The sequence below is a fragment of the Neovison vison genome, chromosome 6 (assembly GCF_020171115.1).
Source record: "Neovison vison isolate M4711 chromosome 6, ASM_NN_V1, whole genome shotgun sequence".
NCBI lineage: Eukaryota > Metazoa > Chordata > Mammalia > Carnivora > Mustelidae > Neogale > Neogale vison.
The window spans coordinates 169940491-169962805 of NC_058096.1; the positions used below are offsets into that span (position 1 = coordinate 169940491).

The 22315-nt window shown below is 53.1% G+C and overlaps 1 protein-coding gene across 2 annotated transcripts in view; it reads left to right on the plus strand.

Moving 5' to 3' along the window:
• Window positions 1-22315, plus strand: part of PLXND1 (plexin D1) — a 57099-nt gene extending 34784 nt beyond the window's left edge. Inside the window, exons 13-36 of one of the 2 annotated variants that reach the window (XM_044252941.1) lie at window positions 328-479; window positions 1338-1437; window positions 1530-1669; window positions 2477-2644; window positions 2730-2820; window positions 3007-3270; window positions 3371-3520; window positions 4550-4664; window positions 11181-11288; window positions 11388-11500; window positions 12356-12460; window positions 12973-13103; window positions 13471-13669; window positions 14627-14773; window positions 14961-15117; window positions 15918-16021; window positions 16105-16168; window positions 16963-16997; window positions 17286-17390; window positions 17926-18089; window positions 19246-19393; window positions 20489-20629; window positions 20792-20866; window positions 21106-22315. In XM_044252941.1, the coding sequence (XP_044108876.1) occupies window positions 328-479; window positions 1338-1437; window positions 1530-1669; window positions 2477-2644; window positions 2730-2820; window positions 3007-3270; window positions 3371-3520; window positions 4550-4664; window positions 11181-11288; window positions 11388-11500; window positions 12356-12460; window positions 12973-13103; window positions 13471-13669; window positions 14627-14773; window positions 14961-15117; window positions 15918-16021; window positions 16105-16168; window positions 16963-16997; window positions 17286-17390; window positions 17926-18089; window positions 19246-19393; window positions 20489-20629; window positions 20792-20866; window positions 21106-21222 (3093 nt within the window). In that variant the 3' untranslated portion in view covers window positions 21223-22315. The remainder of the gene's footprint in view (window positions 1-327; window positions 480-1337; window positions 1438-1529; window positions 1670-2476; window positions 2645-2729; window positions 2821-3006; window positions 3271-3370; window positions 3521-4549; window positions 4665-11180; window positions 11289-11387; window positions 11501-12355; window positions 12461-12972; window positions 13104-13470; window positions 13670-14626; window positions 14774-14960; window positions 15118-15917; window positions 16022-16104; window positions 16169-16962; window positions 16998-17285; window positions 17391-17925; window positions 18090-19245; window positions 19394-20488; window positions 20630-20791; window positions 20867-21105) is intronic. The other variant, XM_044252942.1, reaches the window with a different exon arrangement.

The following is a 22315-nucleotide window of genomic DNA, read 5'->3' on the forward strand; positions in this document are numbered from 1 at the left end:
GGCCGGGATGCAGGATCCTGTGGTCAGACATCTGGGAGCAGACCTCACTGTCCCCAGGAGACCCCCCACCCCACCCAAGTATCCTTGACTTTGTGCACACACACTCTCATCCCCCACCCATGTGGGCTCAGTAACCCACGCGCACACCCTCCCTGGCAGTCCCAGGGACCTGTCAAGTGAACGGTGGTCCCAGCCCTCTTAGAACCAGAACCTTTTCCTGAGCAGCAGATGGTCGTGGTCCTGCCTCCCCCCCGGTCAGTAATGGGGGAGGGGAAGGCTGCTGGTGTCCCAGCCTCAGAACGTCATCCGTCCTCTGTCACCTGGCAGATCGAGCCCCTGAGTGGCCCCTTGGACGGCGGGACCCTGTTGACCATCCGAGGCAGGAACCTAGGCCGGCGGCTTAGCGATGTGGCCCATGGCGTGTGGATTGGCAGCGTGGCCTGTGAGCCCCTGGCTGACAGATACACGGTGTCCGAGGAGTGAGTAGTGGGCAGTCCCTGGGGCGGTTCTGAATGACCTCTAGCAACGCGCCCCCATTAGTGCCAGCCATAGCTCTGCCCTCCCCTCTCCCCTCAGCCATCCCACTCTTCTCGGCAGCCGGCAGCTCCCCAGAAATGGCCCACCGCCATTTGGACCTTGCCCAAGCTGTTCCCCCTCCCTGTGCGTCCTGCCCTTTTCTGCTCTGGCCACTTGTCTTTACCCTTCAGGTTCACATTTCAGTGCCTGCTGCTCTGGGAAGCCCTCCCAGGTGCCCCTAGACCAGCTCCCCTTCCGCAGAAGCCTTGCACTCCTAAAAAACAAAACAACGAAAACCTTGTAATTAACAAAGCGTGGGGCTGCCCCTGTGGTACAAAGGTCTGGGCCTGCAGCTGTGGGTCGGCCCAGAGGGGCTCTGCAAAAGCAGGGACTAAGCTGGATTTCCTTTTGGGGGACTGTAAGGCCAGCTTGCAGAAAGACCATCGGTCTCCCGGCCTAGCCAGTGTTCTCATGGTTGGAGAACATTTGGGTCCAAAGCGACTATCTTACCCAGCCCCTTTTTCATAGGGTTGCAGAACTGTGGGAGAGTCCTGGGGATGAGCCTAGCATCAGGGTGACACTGGGGGGTTTCAGAATGGCTGTTTGTGACAGGGAATGGTCTCAGTATTTTGATGTGGGTAATGCCTTTGGGTGTCTTGGCTGCACGGCTGCGCCCGCTGTGAATGACAGGGCTGATAGCTGAGGGCAAATGTGGGGCGCTCCCACATCGTCAGGGTGTACTGGGGGACATTATTCGAGGGAGGATACCCAGCTCCTGAGATCCTCGGGCTGCTCCGCTGACCAAAGCCGCCTCCCCCCAGGATTGTGTGTGCGACAGGGCCAGCGCCAGGGGCATTCTCAGACGTGGTGACAGTGAATGCCTCCAAGGAGGGAAAGTCCCGGGAGCGCTTCTCCTATGTGGTAAGAGAGGCCATGTCCACCTTCCCGCCCACTCCACCAGGCACAGACCTGGGGAAGAGCCTGAGGCCTGACCACCTCTCTTCCTCCCACAGCTGCCCCTGGTCCAGTTCCTGGAGCCTGACAAGGGCCCCAAGGCTGGGGGCACCAGGATCACAATCCACGGGAGCGACCTCCATGTGGGCTCTGAGCTCCAAGTCCTGGTGAATGACACAGAGCCTTGCACAGAGCTCTTGTAAGCCCCTGGGCTGGGCCACCCCTTCTAGCCCAGGGTAACCGGAAGGCTGGGGGGCTAGAGGGGTGGAAGGACATCCTTGCACCAAGGATCACTTGAGTCTCCACTGGCTGTGTCCCCTTGGCCAAACCCCTCTCCCTCTCTGAGCCTCAGTTTCCTCATCTGGTAAGAACAGTAGTTATGAGTAATACTGTGGCATACAGTAGGCACCTCATAAGTGACAGCTGCAGTGAGAATGGTGATGATTGTACACATTCTCAGATCTTCTGATGTGTCTGCCAGCAGGGGTGTGGTCCATAACCTCTTGGTGAAATGCCTCTGTCTTTATCATGCACTTACTGCATACCAGGCCCCAAGGATGGGCATTGCTGTGGCTACCAAGAAAAGTGCAGTACAGTCACAGCAGGGGAAAGCGGATATTCCCACAGGAAATAGAAACATCTGAGATGGGGAGAAAAATCAGTGCCTTCAGAATCTCTCCACAGCAGGGATGGCCATTGAGAGAGGAACTCTGGGAAGTCTTCTTGGGTGATGTTGGATGGGGCGGAAAACTGGGAAGGACAGGCACGGTTTGAGGAGAAGGGAGGGTGTTGAAGGTGGGGAGCACAGCCCAAGCAAAGGTGTGGTGGTAGAAATATGGAAACAATAGGTTTCTGTGCAAGGGGCCAGAAGCCCAGGCTGGGCCCCTGTAGAGGAGGCCTGGAACCCAGGCCAAGTGCACAGGCTCCTGCCCTGGGCGATGGGACAGGCAGGAGTGACCCTGGGGGGAAGGTGGGGCCGTGCTGACAATGGCACTGCCTTCCACAGGCGCACGGACACCAGCATCACCTGCACGGTGCCCGAGGGCACCCTGCCGGCCCCTGTGTCTGTGTGTGTGCGCTTTGAGCACCGGGGCTGCGTGCGCAGCAACCTCACCTTCCACTATATGCAGAACCCCGTCATCACGGCTATCAGTCCCCGTCGCAGCCCTGTCAGGTGAGACCGCAGACCTGCCCCCACCCCAGGCTGAGCCTGCTCTCTGGACCTGCAGGGGGTCTGACAGGCTTGCCATCTCCTGTAGTGGCGGCAGGACCATCACCGTGGCTGGCGAGCGTTTCCACATGGTGCAGAATGTGTCCATGGCTGTGTACCACATTGGCCGGGAGCCCACGGTGAGGGGGCACCGGGCCAAGGCGGGTGGGGAGCAGCCTGTGGCCCTGACTGCCCAGCCCTCACTCTGCTGCCTCTCCCTTGCCTCTGACTCTCTCTTTCTGTCTTCCAAAACTTCCATCATCTCTCTCCATTTCTCCATGTCTGTCTGCCTGTCCCCCACCTTGACCCTGGCCCTCCCCTGCCAGCTCTGCAAGGTTCTCAACTCCACCCTCATCACCTGCCCATCCCCGGGGGCCCTGAGCAATGCATCTGCCCCCGTGGACTTCTTCATCAACGGGCGGGCCTACGCCGATGAGGTGGCCGTGGCCGAGGAGCTGCTGGACCCTGAGGAGGCGCGGCGGGGTGGCAGGTTCCGCCTCGACTACCTCCCTGACCCACAGTTCTCCACGGCCAAGAGGGAGAAGTGGATCAAGCACCACCCCGGGGAGCCGCTCACCCTGGTTATCCATGTGAGTGCCCAGGGGTGCGGGGGGGGGGCGGCGGGGGAGGACATGGCGGGGCTGGGCTCTGCCACGGCCCTTGGTGAGCACCCCTGCTCTGCTCCCGCAGAAGGAGCAGGACAGCCTGGGCCTCCAGAGCCACGAGTACCGGATCAAGATAGGCCAAGTGGCCTGTGACATCCAGATCGTCTCGGACAGAGTCATCCACTGCTCTGTCAACGAGTCCCTGGGCACAGCCGAGGGCCAGTTGCCCATCACAGTGAGTGAACACAGTGCCCCAGGTGGAGGTGGCCCTGGCCCCCAGCCCTACCCCATCTGCTTGAGTGCCAACCCCTTCCCCACATGCCATGCTGGGGCCAAGCATTGTGCTCAGTAGATGAGGCAAGGGGAGCAAAGCAGAGCTTTACATCCCTGCTTGACAGAGGAGGCCCCAGCACTTAGGGACCTGTTCCAGGTCAGTGATGGGCGTGGGATAGGCCTGATGGGGCTGGACCTTCAGAGGCCATAAGAAGTTGTCCCTGTTTTTCAGAGTCCTTAGTCTGAAAAACAATCGAGGGTTTTGAGGGGGCAGGGGGTGGGAGGTTGGGGGAGCCAGGTGCTGGGTATTAAGGAGGGCACATATTTCATGGAGCACTGGGTGTGGTGCAAAAACAGTGAATTCTGTTACACTGAAAAGAAATTTTATAAAAAAAGTAAAAAAAAAAAAAAGAAAAGTCCCTGTTCGACTTGATGTTCCCCCGGAGTCTGGGCCTCCCCCACCATGCAGAGTCACAGAGGGGAGGGAAACAGGAGGAGGGCAGAGAGGGCCCAGAAATGGGACTTTTTCTATGTTGTACCTGCTTGCATGCCTCCTGGGTGGGGAGCTCCCTTCCTCCCAGGCAGCTGGTGATGCCCAGAATGGGCAAACTCTGACCAGAAAAACTCCCTTTCACCTGCACCCCGGTCCCAGTTATGCCCTCTGAGTCCTCAGACGCCTGCTCCCTGGGTCCTTGAACAGCCCTCCAGATATGGTGGGCTGCAGCCAGGGCCTGTGAACTGCCCTGTGTCTGGTTCCTCCATGGCTCCTGCCAGACTATAATAATGAACACAGCCCCATGTACTGAGCATGTAGCCTCTCATATAGCCCTCAGGGCAACTTGGGGGAAGTGGGCGTGGTTATCTCTGCATTCCAGATGTGGCTGAAGTTCAAAGAGGTTAGGTGTCTTGCCTGGGGCCCCACAGCTAGGGAGGAGAGGAGCCAAGGCACAAGTCCAGGGAAGCTACAGCCCCTCCCTCCACCTCCATACAGATCCAGGTTGGGAACTTCAACCAGACCATTGCCACACTGCAGCTGGGGGGCAGTGAGACGGCCATCATTGTGTCCATCGTCATCTGCAGTGTCCTGCTGCTGCTCTCTGTGGTTGGTAAGGAGCCCTTCTCTCATGACGCCGTGCCAGACCTGCCCCACCTTGTCCCAGCCCCTCTGAAGACTGGCACATAGGAGAAAAGACATGATGGGCGGGGGACACAGCCTGCGCGCAAAGACCAGGTATGCCCTGGCTACAGCTCATCCAGGCAGAAGTGGGTAGATGCTGGGGGATGTGCTGCCTCCAGGCTGTGGGCCCTGAGTGCCTGGCACAGGACCTCGGAACCTTGTCCTCTAGGTGCTAAGGAGCTACTGAGGAAACTTAAAAGAGCGTTGTTCAGGGAAGATTAACCTACATATTTGGTAGGCTGCCCCACTGTTAAAATAGTGGTTATGAAGGTGATATGGTTGATCCTTGAACAACGTGGGGTTGGGGTGCTGACCCCGCACAGTCAGAAATCCACAGGTAAGTTTTGATTCCCCCAAAACTTAACCACTGGTAGCCTCTTGTTGACTGAAGCCTTACTGTCAACACATTTTGTACATTACATGTGTTACATACTGCATTCTTATAGTAAAGTAAGCTAGAGAAAAGAAAATGTTATTAAGAAAGTCATAAGGAAGAGGGGTGCCTGGGTGACTCATTCGGTTAAGCAGCGAACTTTGGCTCAGGTCATGGCCCAGGGTCCTGGGATTGAGCCCCGCATCGGGCTCTCTGCTCAGCGGGGAGCCTGCTTCTCCCTCTGCCTGCCTTTCTCTCTCTCTCTTTCTGACAAATAAATAAATATTTTAAAATCTTCAAAAAAGAGAAAGTAGTAAGGAAGAAAAAATACACAGTTCTTACGGTATCTGTTTTTTAAAATCTGAGTCGAAATGGACCCACACAGTTCAAACTCAGTTGTTCAAGGTTTGGCTGCGTGTGTGTGTCTGTGTGTTTCCCCCTTCCCCATCCCAGAAAGGGACTATGATATAATACTGGTGTATAATCTTTTGTGTTTCATAATTTTTGATCTTTTAAATGTTTCACAAGTTAATGCCTGGCATTGTGGAAAGAACTGAAAATGATAAAGAACAGAGAACAGAAATCACCCATCATTTTCTCACCCAGGGAAAGTCACTGTTTACCATTTTTTTACTGAATTATAATTGACATACATTATTATATTAGTTTCAGGAATACAACATAGTGATTCAGTGTTTTTATTCAGTTACTGTCACCTTACAAAGATATAAAAATGTTATTGACTATATTCCCTATGTTATACATTAGGTCCTCGAGGCTTATTTATTTTATAAGTGGAAGTTTATACTTTTTAATCCCCTTTACCTATTTCATCCAACCCTCCACCTCCCACTTCTGTCAACCCCCAGATTTTTCTTGGCATCTATGAGTCTGTTTCTGTTTTGTCTTGTTCTTTAGATTTCACATGTGAGTGAAATCACATAGCATTTGTCTTTCTCTGTCTGACTTCATAGCATCATACCCTCTAGGTCCATCCATGCTGTCACAGATGGCCCTGATATTTTTCAGGGCTGGGTAATACTTCACTGTATCAATACACTGTGACTTCTTTATCCATTTATCTATCTGTGGGCACTTGGGTAACTTTATGTGTCTTGCCTATTGTAAATGATGCTTCAGTGAACCTAGGGGTACATGTATCTTTTAGAATTAATTACTGTGTTTTCTTCAGTTAAGTACCCACAAGTGGAATTGCTGGGCCCTAGGATATTTGCATTTTTAATCTTTGAGGAACCTCCATAATATTTTCCACAGTATGATGGTTGCATCAATTTATGTGCCCACCAACAATTTACCAGGGGTCCCTTTTTCCCACAGCCTCACCAACACTTGTTATTTCTTGTCATTTTGATACCAGCCATTCTGACAGGCATGAAGTGATATCCCGTTGTGGCTGTGATTTGCATTTCCCTGATGATTAGTGATGATGAACATCTTTTCATGTGTCTGTTGGCCATCTGCATGTCTTCTTTGGAAAATTGTCTATTTAGGTCCTCTGCTCGTTTGTTAATCAGATTGTTTTTTAGTTGTATGAGTCTTTATATATTTTGGGTATCAACCTTTTATTGAATATATCGTTGGCCAGTATTGTCTTCCACTTATTTAGTAGGCTGCCTTCTCGTTTTGTGGATGGTTTCCTTCACCATCCAAAAGCTTTTTAGTTTCATGTAGTACCATTTGTTTATTTTTGTTGCCCTTGCCTGAGGAGACATATCCAGAAAAATATTGCTAATACTGATATCCAAGAGCTTACTGCCTATGTTTCTTCTAAACGTTTTATGGTTTCAAGACTCACATTTAAGTCTTTAATTCATTTTGACTCTACTTTTATATATGGGGTAAGAAAGTGGTCTAATTTCATTCTTCTGCATGTGGCTGTCCAGATTTCCCAACACCATTTATTGAAGAAACTGTCTTTTCCCCATTGTGTATTCTTGCCTCCTTTGTTGAAGATTAATGACCTTGTAAGTGTGAGTTTATTTGTAGACTCTATTCTAGTCCATTGACCTGTGTGCCTGGTTTTATGTCAGTATCATAGTGTTTTGATTATAATAGCTTTGTAGTATATTTTGAAATCTGGGAGCATGATACCCTGCTTTGTTCTCTTTCTCAGATTGCTTTGACTGTTTGGGGTCTTTTGTGGTTCCATTTACATATTAGGATTCTAGTTCTGTGAAAATTACCACTGATATTTTTTGATAGGGATTTCACTGAATCTGTAGATTGCTTTGGGTAGAATGGGCATTTTAACAATAATTCTTCCAATGTATAAGCAGGGTATAACTTCCCATTTTTTTGTGCCATCTTCAATTTTTCTCATCAGTGTCTTTTAGTTTTCAGAGTACACCTTTTACCTCCTTGGTTAAATTTATTCCTAAATATTATACTCCTTTTGATGCAATTGTAAATGATATTGTTTTCTTATTTTGCTTTCTGAATAGCTCTTTATTATTGTATAGAAACACAATAGATTCTGTGTATTAATATTGTATCCTGGGACTTGACTGAATTTGTTTAGTAGTTGTAATAATATTTTTGGTGGTCCTTAGGGTTTTCTGCATATATTATATCATCTGCAAAGAGTGACAGTTTTACTTCTTCCTTTCCAATTTGGATGCCTTTTATTTCTTTTTCTTGCCTAATTGCTATGGCTATGACTTCTAAATGCTGTGTTGAATAAGATTGGTGAGAATGGGCATCCTTCCTGATCTCAGAGGAAACAATTTCAGTTTTACCCCACTGAGTTTAATATTAGCTGTGGATCCGTCCTACATGGCCTTTATTGTGTTGAAGTACATTCCGTCTATACCCACTTTGTTGAAAGTTTTTTATCATAAGTAGATGTTGGATTTTGTCAAATAATTTTTCTGCTTCTGTTGAGATGATCATATGATTTCTGTCCTTCATTTGTTTGTTAATGTGGTGTATCATGTTGTGTGATTTGTGGATGTTAATCCATCCTCTTATCCCTACAGTGACTCCTATTTGGTCATGGTGTATGAACCTTCTAATGCATTGTTGAATTAGGTTTGGTAAAATTTTGTTGTGGGTTTTTGGACCTTGGTTCATCAATGATACTGGCCTGTAGTTCTCTCTGTTTTTTTTTTTTTTTTTTTTTGTAATGTCTCTGTCCGGTTTTGGTATGCTGGCTTCATAAAATGAATTTGGAATTGTTACTTCCTCTTCAGTTGTTTGGAATTATATCAAGAGGATAGGTAGTAAGTCCCCTTTAAATGTTGGATAGAATTCACCAGTAAAACCATTTGGACCTGGACTTTTGTTTTAGGGGAGTTTTTTTGATTACTGATTTGATTTCATTACTAGCAGTCTATTCAGATTTTCTGTTTCATGATTCAGTCTTAAAAGATTGTATATTTCTAGGAATTGGCTCATTTTTTTTCACAGGTTGTCTGATTTGTTGGTGTAGCCAACTGTATAGTATTCTTACCTTTTGTATTTATGTGGTATCAGTTATAATTCTCCATTTTCATTTCTGATTTAATTTAGTCCTTTTTTTTTTTTCTTGATGAGTCTAAGTAAAGGTTTGTTGATTCTGTTTCTTTTCAAAGAACCAGTTCTAGGTTTCATTGATCTTTTCTATTGTTTTTTAGTCTGTTTCATTTATTTCTTCTTTGATCTTTATTTCCTTCCTTCTCCTAACTTTGTGTTTTGTTCTTCTTTTTCTAGTTCCTTTAAGGTTAGATCATTTGAGACTTTTCTTGTTTCCTGAGGTAGCACTATGAACTTCCCTCCTAGAATGGTTTTTGCTGCGTCCCAAGAATTTTGTTCTGTTTTTTTTTTTTTTTTTTCATTTTCATTTGTCTCTCTGTATTTTTTTATTTCCTCTTTGACTTCTTCATTTACCCTTTGGTTGTTTAGTACCATTTTGTTTAGTCTCTACATGTTTGTGCCTTTTCCTGTTTTCTTCTTATAATTAATTACTGACCACAAGGTCAGAAAAAAATGTTTGATATTACTTCAGTCTTCTTAAATTCATTGAGGCTTGTTTTGTAGCCTAACATGTGACCTATCTGAAGGATAGTCCATGTGCCCTTGAAAAGAATGTGTATTTTGCTATTTTTGGATGTTATGTTCTATATGTATCTGTTAAGTTTATCTGGTCCAATGTATCGTTTAAGGATGATGTTTTCCTTATTGATTTTCTGTCTGGGTGATCTGTTGATGTGAGTTGGGTGTTAAAGTCTCCTGCTCTTACTGCGTTGCTGTCTATTTCTCCCTTTAGGCCTGTTAACATTCGCCTTGTATGTTTAGGTATGTTCAATGCATCGATCTTTACAAATGTTACAATTCTCTTGTCAGATTGTCCGCTTGGTCATTATGTAGAGCTCTTCTTTGTCTTTATTATAGTCTTTGTTTTAGTCTATTTTGTCTGATGTAAGTATTGCTACCCCAGCTTTCTCTTCATTTCCATTCGTATGAAACTTGTTTTTCTACCCCCTTCCTATTAGTCTGTGTGTGTCCTTAGATCTGAAGTGAGTCTCTTGTAAGCAGCCTATAGATGGGTCTGGTTGTTGTTGTTGTTGTTTTTAATCCACTCATCCACCCTATGTCTTTTGGAGAATTCAGTCCATTTATATTTAAAATAATTATTGATAGCTGTACTTACTGTCATTTCATTAGTTGTTTTTCGGCTCTTTTTATAGTTTTTCTCTGTTCCTTTCTCTTCTCTTTCTCTCTTCCCTTGTGGTTTGATAGTTTTCTTTAGTGGTGTGTTTAGATTTCTTTCCTCTTTTCTCTTTCTTTTCTTTTGTGTATTTTATGTTCTTTCTTTGTGGTTACTGTGAGGTTCATATATAATATCTTATGTATATAACAGTCTCTTTTAAGTTGATAGTAAGTTAATTTTGAACAGAACTTTATGTTTTTACTCCCCCCTGTTTTTTATATATATATATATATTTAAGACTTATTTTATTTATTTCAGAGAGCAAGAGCAGGAGAGGCAGAGGGAGGGGGAGAGAGAGGCTCTCAGGCCAACTCTGCAATGAGCATGGAGCCTGATGCAGGGCTTGATCTCACGACACTGAGATCTCATGACCTGAGTCGAAACCAAGAGTTGGGTCAAACCAAGATGCTTAAACCAAGACCCAGTCACATCTCTCCACTGTTTTATATTTTTGATGACCACATTTTACTTGTGTACTTATGTATCTCTTAACTAATTATCATATTTTAATGAATTTTCCTACCTTTGCCTTATCTTAACACTTGCTTTATAAGTGTTTGACCCACTATCTTTATTTCATAAGGTTTACCACTATTTTAAAGCACACACTATTTTATAAGGTTTAAAACACACTATTTTATAAGGTTTACCACTGTTTTAAAACACAAACTAGGGGCGCCTGGGTGGCTAGGTGTGTTAAAGCCTCTGCCTTCGGCTCAGGTCCTGATCTCAGGGTTGTGGGATCAAACCCTACATCGGGCTCTCTGCTCAGTGGGGAGCCTGCTTCTCCCTCTCTCTCTCTCTCTGCCTGCCTCTCTGCCTACTTGTGATCTCTCTCTCTCTCTTTGTCAAATAAATAAATAAAATATTTTTTAAAAACCCTACAAACTATTTTTTATAGTGAATTTTTAAAAAAATATTTAATTTATTTATTTGACAGAAGTCACAAGTAGGCAGAGCAGCAGGCAGAGAGAGAGGGGAAGCAGGCTCCCTGCTGAGCAGAGAGCCTAATGTGGGGCTTGATCCCAGGACCCCGAAATCATGACCTGAGCCGAAGGCAGGGCTTAACCCACTGAGCCAACCAGGTACCCCTTAAAACACAAACTATTTGTGAGAAAGGGACATCAGCAGTATTTTCCTGGGCACTCCCGAACCCTTTACCACGTAAGAGTTTCCAGCCCACCAGGGAGAGGAGGACTGTGGGCTGAGGGCACCCATCCACCTTCCCACACCCTGCCCAGAGCAGGTGGAGAGGAAGCCGGCAGGACTTTTCCCTCTAGGCCTGGGTTCTGTGCACGGCCATGTGCCCACCAATGTTTTCTAAAGGGCTTTCCAGGCCTGACCTGCCTCTCTACCGCCCTTAGCCCTATTCGTCTTCTGCACCAAGAGCCGCCGTGCGGAGCGCTACTGGCAGAAGACTCTGCTGCAGATGGAGGAGATGGAATCTCAGATCCGAGAGGAAATCCGGAAAGGTACTGGGTGGGGACTGTGCAGGGCTGTGGACCTTGGCTTTGCCATCTGGGGAATGGGATTGAGATCCACTTACAGCTCCCCGGGGGCCAATCCACCAGGCTTTGCTGAGCTGCAGACGGACATGACTGATCTGACCAAGGAGCTGAACCGCAGCCAGGGCATCCCCTTCCTGGAGTATAAGCACTTTGTGACCCGCACCTTCTTCCCTAAGGTCAGCCCGCACCCTTGCCAGCCACCTCAGGGGCTCCCTGATCTCATTCTGAGCCATGCCAACCTAGAGGAAAACATGGTTCCCCATGGGCCCCTTGAGCAGTGCGTAACCTGCATGCACACTCACAGCAGCCTTGGCCACCTGCCCTCACCTGCCAAGGGAGGTGGCCCAGTTTCTCCCTTCACTTTTCTTCTCTACTAGTTTGATGTTTGATTGTCCATATGGAAACTGGCTACTAACCCCACTGTGCTCCTGGGGTGTAAGGCCTGCTTCTCCCTTCACTGAGGGGATGAGCAGAGGTGGTCCACGCTGTCCTGGGCCCCTGGTGCCCCACCAGCCTCTCTCAGTGCTGGGTCCCTTTCAGGGGTTTTGGTCTCTACATTTCCTTCTCCTGCCCACTGGACTTGGCCTCAAGCTTCCCACACCCCTTTGTGTTTCAGGGGCTACTGCCCTGTCCTCACCTTCCCTGGCTGGCCAGAACATGTATGCTGGTGGCAGTGGTCTGCCTCTTGCCCTGTGCACACTGCTCTCCACGCAGCAGCCTGAACGAGGCCACACCCATGGTCCTCACTGGCCTCTCTGCTCTTTTCCCCACTCTCTGCTCAGCTTCTCTTGCTTCATCTTAAGCCTTGTGCCTTCTTGCATTGCACACCTTGCATCTAAAGGGAAGGCTCTACTCCTTCCTTTTCCCCTACAAAGCCCGTTGGGCCACCCCTCCCTGTGTCTCTGGATCCCTAAAGCCCCTGGGCATGGCCTGCTGCCCCTCTTCCTTTGCTTTTGTTGAGCGGCCCTTGCCTGCCAGCCCGGGGAAACCACAGCCCTGCTGAGATGCTGGGGGGTGGTCTACCCCTACAGTGCTCCTCCCTCTATGAAGAACGTTATGTACTGCCCTCCCAGACCCTCAACTCCCAGGGCAGCTCCCCGGTGCAGGAGACCCACCCACTGCTGGGAGAGTGGAAGGTGAGTACCCCATGCATGTGTGTGCGCACACACAGGGATGCCTCAGAGCCACCCCCCCCCCCCGGGCCTCACTTTCCTGTTCATCTGATCCACTGATCCTAAGCGTGGGGAGTTGGGAGGAATCAGTCATTACAAGACAGTGAGTCCATCCCAGGAGGCAGTCACGGAATAACCCCATTCAGGCTGTTAGAGGTTCTGACTTCAAGCCAGGAGGCAAGGGGAGAGGATTGGGCCTTTCTGGACATCCCACTCCACCTGCTGCCTAGGGAATGGAAAGCGAGAGGGTCCTAGGCACAGGGATACCTCCCTTGACATTCTCCGAGCCCCCCTTTCCAACTCAACTGAGCTATTATTCCCAATCATGGGGGGTTAAGAGACATCTGTCATGAAAAGGTGGTAAACTTACCATCCCAGGAGGCATGCACAGAGCCATTCAAGGCATTGTAGGTGCTGCCCCCAATGCCAGGCAGAGGCACCCCAACCCCCACAGACAGCACCAATTGCTCCCGCAGATCCCGGAGAGCTGCCGGCCCAACATGGAAGAGGGGATCAGCCTGTTCTCCTCGTTGCTCAACAACAAGCACTTCCTCATTGTCTTCGTGCACGCGCTGGAGCAGCAGAAGGACTTCGCAGTGCGCGACAGGTCAGGCTGTGAGGCTCTGGGAGAGGGGCAGGGGCCCGCTGGAGGCCACACAGCCTGTCGGGGCTTGGCCTAGCTGGACCCATGCGGGGGGCGGTTTGCAAACTACCTTGCCTGCTGGGCAGAGGGCGTCCACCTGGCTCTGGGCCCCCACGTGCCTCCCTCTCGTGGGCCTGGGTGCCTAAGGCAGGGGCTCACAGGCACAGCAGTGGCTGTGAGCATTAGAGAAAGTGGCTCTTTCTGCAGGTGGGTTTGAGCTGCACTCGCCCACCCAGGCGGACGTGGGGCCACCAGGTCCATGGGGCCACGCCAGAGCCCCCACATCAGCCACGCCTTGGACCCCGGGGCTGATGTGCCTGCCCACCCGCAGGTGCAGCCTGGCCTCGCTGCTGACCATCGCGCTCCACGGCAAGCTCGAGTACTACACGGGCATCATGAAGGAGCTGCTGGTGGACCTCATCGATGCCTCAGCTGCCAAGAACCCGAAGCTCATGCTGCGGCGCACAGAGTCCGTGGTCGAGAAGATGCTCACTAACTGGATGTCCATCTGCATGTACAGCTGCCTGCGGGTGAGGCGGGGCCAGCCCACCCCTGCCCCCAGGACCAACGTCACAGGGCAGCCCAGCTCCTCTGGGAGAGGTCCTCACGCCCTTTGCACAGATGCGGAAGGGGCTCAGGGAGCAGGCCCAGAGCATGCTCAGGAGGCTTTGTTCCAGATGGTTTTCTCAGTCGTCAACCCCCACCCCTGCCCCACTGCCTTGTCTTCCTTTGGGCCCCCGCTCTGTGTTCAGACCATAACTCAGGCCCAGTCCTAACCCTTAAGACTCCTCCAGGCTTAGAAGAGACGGAGGCGGAAATAGCAAATACAGAGCAATCAAGGCCACACAGTGGCGCTCAAGCTCTGAGGCCTTGGACCCCGCTGGAGGGTTCATGGTGGCTTCCTGGAAGAGGCGGCCCTAAGCTCAGGTCTGAAGGCTTTGTAGGAGGGCAGGGGTGTGAGGCCCAGCCTGGTCCAAGACGCTGTCCCCTCAATAGCCTGAGATTGGAGACCAGATCCTGTGTTCTGCTTCCACCTAAACTCACCCTGGGTGGTATAGCAGAGTCACAGGGACTTGGGAGCCAGCTGATCCGGGGCCCAAGGCTAGCTCTGCGACTTCCCCACTGGGTGACCCTGGGCAGGTTGATGGTCCTCTCTGAGCCTCAGCAGTGAGGATGCTATCCCGTACCGGCAAGAGTTGCTGAGATGACCAGATGAATGTACCTGCTCACAGCCTGTGGTTTTCCGCCTTGGGAGTCCACAGAGACATTGGGGGTTGGGGACAGGAGGCAGGGGGAGGTGGGGAGAATGACGCTAGGATCCCAGAGTGGGTGTTACCTCGGCAGCCATGGAGGTGTTGGGGGGGGCAGTGAAAGTGTTCCACCTGGGGGCCACGGCATGGCCAGAGGCTGGAGGGCTGGACCATGGAGGGTGGGGCTGGGCTTGGCAGGCTGGGCCCCAGCCCCTGACAGCCCTGTGCCCACCCCAGGAAACTGTTGGGGAGCCATTCTTCCTGCTCCTGTGTGCCATCAAGCAGCAGATCAACAAGGGCTCCATTGATGCCATCACAGGCAAGGCCCGCTACACACTCAATGAGGAGTGGCTGCTGCGGGAGAACATCGAGGCCAAGCCCCGGGTGAGTTGTGCAGCTGGGCAGCCAGGTGGGAGCCCCCTCCCAGGCTGGCAGGTGTTGGGGGGATCTACATGCCTAGAGCACCCTGACCCTAATCCTGACTCTGCCGCCCTGGGCAGGTGGTTGCCCTGCCTGGGGCCAACGTAGGGATGGGAAGGGCTTGCTGACTGTTTCCTCCTCTCTCGCGCAGAACCTGAACGTGTCCTTCCAGGGCTGCGGCATGGACTCGCTGAGCGTGCGGGCCATGGACACGGACACGCTGACACAGGTGAAAGAGAAGATTCTGGAAGCCTTCTGCAAGAATGTGCCCTACTCTCAGTGGCCACGTGCGGAGGACGTTGACCTCGGTGGGCAGGAGTGGGGTGACGGGCCTCAGCACTGGGCTACTCCAGCGGGAACTTTCTCCTGCTTTGGCTGCATATTCCTTTCACTCAGGAAATGTATGCTGATTGTGGCCCTGGGGACATGGAGATGATCAGACAAGGTGCCCATTGCTAGGGAGCTCCTGCTCTGGCAGAGAGATGGGTACCGCAGAGTGACCAAGTTGCAGACAACAGTAAAAAGTATTCACAAAAGATGTGCTCAAGGAGTAGAAATTAGAGTGGATTTTGAAGGATGCATAAGAGTTCTGGTTAGGCCAACAAGCTGCCCTTTGTTCTGTGATCATAAGCCCTGTTCTGAGCACCAGGTTTTGATGATAAATGGGCACAGTGACTGACTGTTCAGAGCAGGGGGTTCCCTGGGTCTGGCATGCAGGGGCCGGGATAGGCTATGAGAGGAGGTTGGGCAGGCACTCAGTCACCCGGAGCCTGGAAGGGCAGAGTCAGTACCTAAGAACAGTGAGAGTCACGGAAGGTATATGATCCCCTTCGCACATGGTACTTTTTCTTATTTCATCAGCAACAGTATATTAACAACCTCAAGGGTGAGGACATTGCCAGACCTCCTGCTCTGTGCCCACCACAACCCTCTCCTCTGGATCTTTTTCCTCTTCCGCATTTTACAGATGGAAAAATAGAGGCTCAGAGAGAGGCAGGCTTGCCCTAGGTTCCACAGAGAGAGTGAGAGGCCTCTTCCTGGGTGGGCCAGGCTGGTACTGCCCGCTCCAGCCTGTCCCTATCCCTGACACCCCATTCCCTGTCCCCAGAGTGGTTTGCCTCGAGCACACAGAGCTATATCCTCCGGGACCTGGATGACACCTCGGTGGTGGAAGATGGCCGCAAGAAGCTCAACACGCTGGCGCACTATAAGGTGGGGTCCCCGGCCCCACCCATCCCCCACTTGCACCCTCCCTAACCTCTGACCTCTGACCTCGGCCTCTCCCCTCCTGTCAGATCCCTGAAGGTGCCTCCCTGGCCATGAGCCTCACAGACAAGAAGGACAACACACTGGGCCGAGGTAGCACTGGTGGACACGGGGAGGGGGTCAGGCCAGGCTTTGGCCCCTTCTGAGCAGCCCTAGTAGGGAAACCGAGGCTTCGAGAGGCAGGGCTGGGCCAGGCTCTGGTCTCCTTGTTTGGGGACAAGAACTGGGCCAGGCCCCTCTGCCTCAGTACTGTTTGGGTAGGGCCTGCCGCCAGGCCTCCTCGGGCTGGGATCCTGTGGGTAGCCAGAGAGAGGCCCCAAGAAGGCGGGATGTGGTTTCAAGAGGTCTGGGCTGCTGCCAGGCTGGAGGGGGAGGCTGGCATGCCCATCAGGCCTTTGGGCTATATCCCTGCCTCCATCCCACCCTCCATGCACACCCTCAGGCTCCCAGGCCTAGCTGCCCAGCTGCCAGGCATAGGGTCCAAGGCTCCTTTGGTCTCGGGGTCTTCTGCTAAGGTCAGGAGCATGATCTGGGGTCTCTCCCTGCTGTTAACAAGGCCTGGGTTGGCAGGAGCTCTGGGTTGGGCAGTGAAGAGGGTGAGGGCAGCCATCCTGTCCCCTCTGGGGTCTCCCGCATGCCCATCTGTTTCTCCTTTCTCCTGGTGGTCATCTCTCTCTCATGGCCTTTTTCTCTCGGTCTCGTTCTGTGTGTCTCTCTCCGGATCTGTCTTGTCTATTTCTCTTTACTGCTCTGTCTCTTTCTCTCACTTTCTCTAGGTATTGCTTTGGATCTCTCTGCCTCTCTCCAGTTTTCCATCTCCATTTCTGTCTTTCTCTCTCTCCCCCCTTCCTCTCTCTTGTTTATTTATTGTGTTTTCCCTCTCACAGTGAAAGACTTGGACACAGAGAAGTATTTCCATCTGGTAAGTGCCCGGCCTCCGGCCCTGGGGGTGCCCGCCCTCCCTGGGTGTGGACTTGGCTTCCTGCCACCCTGGGGCTCTGGGCAGAGTATTCCCAGGCCCTGGGAAAGGCCAGGGATTGGAGAGCAGGGATGGGTTCCAGAATCCCCTGCATCCCTTTTGCACCACAAAGCATCTGTGGAACCAGATGGAACCCCGTACCTGTGGGTCTTGGGATAGGACTTCCCACAGGATGGCCAAGGATGGTGCCGGGCACCAGCCACTAGACTGACCGCTGCCCCGGCCTCCCAGGTGTTGCCCACGGACGAGCTGGCGGAACCCAAGAAGTCCCACCGGCAAAGTCACCGCAAGAAGGTGCTCCCAGAGATCTACCTGACTCGCCTCCTGTCCACCAAGGTGGGCCTGGCCTCTTCTCCCCCTCCCCTGTGTGCCTGTGCCTGGGGGTGGAAGGAGAGTTGGGAGAGCAGCAGGCAGAAGGCGAGGGAGGAACAGGCTCCTCACTGAGCAAGGAGCTCGACTTGGGGCTTGATCCCAGGACTCTGGGATCATGACCTGAGCCAAAGACTGACGCTTAACCAACTGAGCCACCCAGGCACCCCCAAACAACTTCTGTATTAGCCAGCATGACAGGGCAGCAGAGGCCCAGAGGGGTTAGTGCTGTTCCTGAGGTCGCATGGCTCAGGGGGCAAAGTCAGCACCCCGGCCCTACCAGCTCCCCCACTCTGCCTCAGTATCTGGATCAGTCCTTACAATACCCCTGAGAAGAGGAGTTTGCTAACCCATTTCACAGACAAGAAAATGAAGGACCAGAGAGTTTAGGCACCAACCTGATGGTGCACGGCTTTCCCACTCACCAGCCTAAGCACAGAGTTGCCCACTCACTCTCCCCAAGGGACCCTGGGCTGATGGCAGCCCCCTCACTCCTCTGCAGGGCACGCTGCAGAAGTTTCTGGATGACCTGTTCAAGGCCATCCTGAGCATCCGAGAAGACAAGCCCCCACTGGCTGTCAAGTACTTCTTCGACTTCCTAGAAGAGCAGGCAGAGAAGAGGGGAATCTCCGATCCCGACACTCTGCACATCTGGAAGACCAACAGGTTGGTGGGCCACGGATGTGTGGGCCGTGGGCGGGCAGGAAGGGATGTGGGGCTCGGTTGTTTCATTGTGGACGACGCTCAGTGCAGGGCTTCAGAGCCTGGTCTCTCAGCCCGCCTGACTGGATTCAGTCCCTGTTTTGCTACTTCCTAGCTGTGTGACCTTGGGTAAGTCACTTCATCACTCTGTGCTTTACTCTTCTCACCTATAAAACTGGAAGGATAAAAAATAATCCACCTTAATTGTAAGAATTAACCAGAAGCAAGCATGGTAGTTTTGGCCTCAGCATCCTCTCTGTCCTCCACTCTCCTTAGGTGGTTACCATCAGCTTCGTTTTACAGATGAGAACATTGAGGCTCACAGAGAAGTGCCTGCCCAATGTCAGGGGCAGACCAGGCTCCAACTCACATGCTCTGACTCCCCTACCCTGTTCGTAGCCTTCCTCTAAGGCTGGTCTTTCTTAGCTTTCTGGGTTGCAGAACCCCACAACTTGTTGAGAACTGAAGCCTGAACCTTAGGAGAAGTGACACAGCCTAGAAGTTTCTGCACGGTTGCAGGGGCTTCTCTGAGCTCTTGGTCGGGAGGGTGTCCATGCACGCCAGATTGCTGAGTCACTGGGTGGCCCTGGGGGTGGGGGTTTTGCCAATCTTCTCTGGTGTCCGGAGGCCAAGGCCAAAAATCCAGACCCCACCCTTCCCCAGCCCTTTCTGGCTGCTCCGTGGCCCCAGCTAATATGGACTTCCTGCTGCCGTGCAAGGGCTGGAAGGAGGAGCCGTGTGCTGCCAGGCAGGGCGGGGGTGGGGGGGTTCTTCTAATGAGAACCAGGACCGGGTTTGAGGCTTCCTTGTGAGAACGGAAGGCGCTGTGGGAGCTGGGGGGCAGGCGTGCAGGTAGCCTGGCCTGCTGCAGGCCGCAACCTCGGCTCAGGGCCTCTCCACCACCCCAGCCAGAAGGGATGGTCTTCAGCGCCCTTTGCGAAGGAGCAAACTGAGGCTCCATCTTGGGTTGAACCTTCTCTGGCCTGCAGGGGAAAACAAGCCTGTCCTTGGCGCCTGGCTGCCTCCCTCCTGTGACCCCCCCTCTACCCCTCAGCAACCACTTCTTCGCTGCCCCATGCTCTGGGTGGGCTCATGGTGCCTCCATCACCCCCTCCCACAGCCTTCCTCTCCGGTTCTGGGTGAACATCCTGAAAAACCCCCAGTTTGTCTTCGACATCGACAAGACGGACCACATTGATGCCTGCCTGTCCGTCATTGCTCAGGCTTTCATTGATGCCTGCTCCATCTCTGACCTGCAGCTGGGCAAGGTCTGCGGCTCTGGGGCTGACTGCCCACGGGCTGGGTGGGGAGACAGGGCCACAGTGGGGCACGGGGTCTCGGATCTTTCTGGGTGGGGGGACCCAAGGAGCTCAGGCATGCTTCCAGCTGGGGCGTCTAGTCTCCCAGAACCTGGCCCTTGTCAGAAACCTGTACCCGCCTCCACCTCTCACCATCTGGGCCCTAGAGCCAGACCCTGGGATGCTCGTATCCATGTGGGAAACCAGTGTGGGCAGGTGCGACATCTTGAGAGCCAGCCAGTCTCCAGCAACTGTCCTGCTGGTCAGGAGCCCTGCAAGTGGTCACTGAGTAACAGTGGGGGTGGAGGGGGCAGGTGACCAAGACCTCTGAGCTGCACACAGGAGGGATAGCCCCAAGACCTCTGCGGGGAGAGGATCCGGCTGGCTTTTGAGCGGGGAGAGGAGGGAGAACAGTCTTCTAGGCAGAGGGACCTACCTGGCCAAGGGCAGGGAGACATGAAAGCCTGGATGCTGGGAACATTGAGGAGATGGTCTGATGAGACCCAGTGCTGCAGGATGGCGGGTACTTGACCCTGCCCCGCCATCAGCCCCGGACTTTCCAAGGCTGAGAGAGGGAGAGAAATAGAATGCCCTCACTTCTCACATACGGTCTCCGCAGACAGGATGCCTATGACAAAGCCCTGCAAGTATACTTGGCACGTTTGGCTTTCGGGCATTGGAAACCTACAGTGGGAAATATTCCACTGAGCCAGCAATCAGGCTTCCAGCAACCTTAACCACCAAGACCCACAGCCCTAAGCAAGGATCCAAATGAAACAGCCTGTGTGCAACACAGAGCTGGCCCACAGCCTGTGCACTTTCCCCCCTAAAGGAAGCAGGTCCCCCTGCTTCAGGTCATTCCCAACAGTGTCCTAGAAAATAGGGCAGGAGTTCCGTGCCAAAGGGCAGTCTGGGGAGGGGTGGGGAGGAAGAGCCCTGGCCTGGACTGAAGCTGGCTGTGATGGGGCTATTGGTGTGGCTGTGGGGACCTGGGCTGGGCCAGAAGCAGACAGGTCTGTCTGGCCTCCATCAGCCACCTCATCCCTGCCCCTCCTCTGTGCCCAGGATTCGCCCACCAACAAGCTCCTGTACGCCAAGGAGATCCCCGAGTACCGGAAGATCGTGCAGCGCTACTACAAGCAGATCCATGACATGACTCCGCTCAGCGAGCAGGAGATGAACGCGCACCTGGCCGAGGAGTCGCGGGTGCGGCTGGCGCTGCACAGGCTTGTGGGCGCGGGGTTGGGGGTCGCAGACTTCCAGGGAGAGGCTGGGAGAAGCTGGGGGCTTGTGCATCACCCCCCAGGCTGGGCTGGTCTCCAGGGGTCAGCTTACCACCCCTTCCCCCTCCCCACTCCTTCCTCCTAGAAATACCAGAACGAGTTCAACACCAACGTGGCCATGGCTGAGATTTACAAATACGCCAAGAGGTATCGCCCGCAGGTGGGTCCCTGACAGGAGGCACGCACTCTGGGGCCCACGGTGACCCCCACGACGCCCTGCCCACCTCCCCTCTGCTCAGGGAAGCCCCAGAAGAGGCTCCTGCTCGGAGACTCACCTGCCGGTGGCCAACTATTGCAATCAGGCAGCGTTGTCCCCCCACCTTCTGTGGCAGGGGCCGTAGGGGCCTCTGGGGCCAGGGCCATGGGCTGGGACCCAGCTGCTCCTTGCTTCCCTCTCAGATCATGACGGCCCTGGAGGCAAACCCCACGGCCCGGAGGACCCAGCTGCAGCACAAGTTTGAGCAGGTGGTGGCTCTGATGGAGGACAACATCTACGAGTGCTACAGCGAGGCCTGAGCCTGGGGACGCGCACGACCGTGACCGCACTTTGTGCCCCGTGCCTCGGACTCTGGCTGGGGAAGGACTGAGCAGGGTCGGCTTCGGGGAGGCTGGGGGGGCAGGAAGGGGCTTCTCTGCACCAGGCAGAGGAGTCCCCCAGCCCCGAGCCCCTTGGGCACTTCTGTCCCCTCCCACCAGCCCCCAGACCTGATCTCTGGGTTGGGGACCAGAAAGGCACAGCCCAACCCTGGTAAGGCTCCCACCCGCCCCCAAGCACAGCCTGGATGGAGCCCCCACCCCCCCCCAGCTCTGCCACCACCACCGCTGCTGTGAGCCCCACTACCCAGGGCCCAGGGCCCTCCACCAGAGATGAGCCCCTGGCCCCCAGGCCCCAGCCAGAAACACTACCTCATCCCATGTGGCGGAGAGGAGGCCTCCTTGAGCCAGCCCTCGAGTGGTTTCTGCTTCAACCATCAAAATGTTCCCTCCATCTTTGATCACCCAGAGAGGATCCTGGCGACGCATGGTTCCCGGCGGCGTCAGATGTCGGTCGCTGGAGCGGCTGCCCATGGGCAGGCTCCGTGGGCTCTTCCCCCACCAGCTGGGTGGGCTAGAGCACGAGGGGACAGGTGCTGAGCGCTGCTGGGCTGCAGGGAGGGGAGAGGGGCTTATGTTGTACCAAGGCTGTAGCTGGGCTACTTGATCTTGCTGGAAGTGTTTCTAAAGATAGCACCACTTTTTTTTTTTTTTAAAGCTTTTATATATTAAAAAACTTATCACGCGCCAACTGTGAATAGCTGCCGCTTGTGCAGAGGACCTGGGGAGGGGTCCCCAGGGGCTCTCACCACAACACTGGAAAGGACTGTTCCAGAGAACAGGCAGACCTGGCAGAGAACCCCCCCCCCACCCCCCAACGCCCAAGGTCCTGAAAAAAAAAAAATCACCCATTCTGTTCCTGTGAGAAGCCACCCTCCGTGGCTGGGCCGGCTCCCCCTGCAGCACACCCAGCCAGTGCTGGGACTGGCTCCAAGCCTGTGGGGGTTGGGCTGGAGGGGGTGGCTGGGACGCTCTGGAACCTTCTTTATAATAAAAGCCTGATGGGAAAACCTGC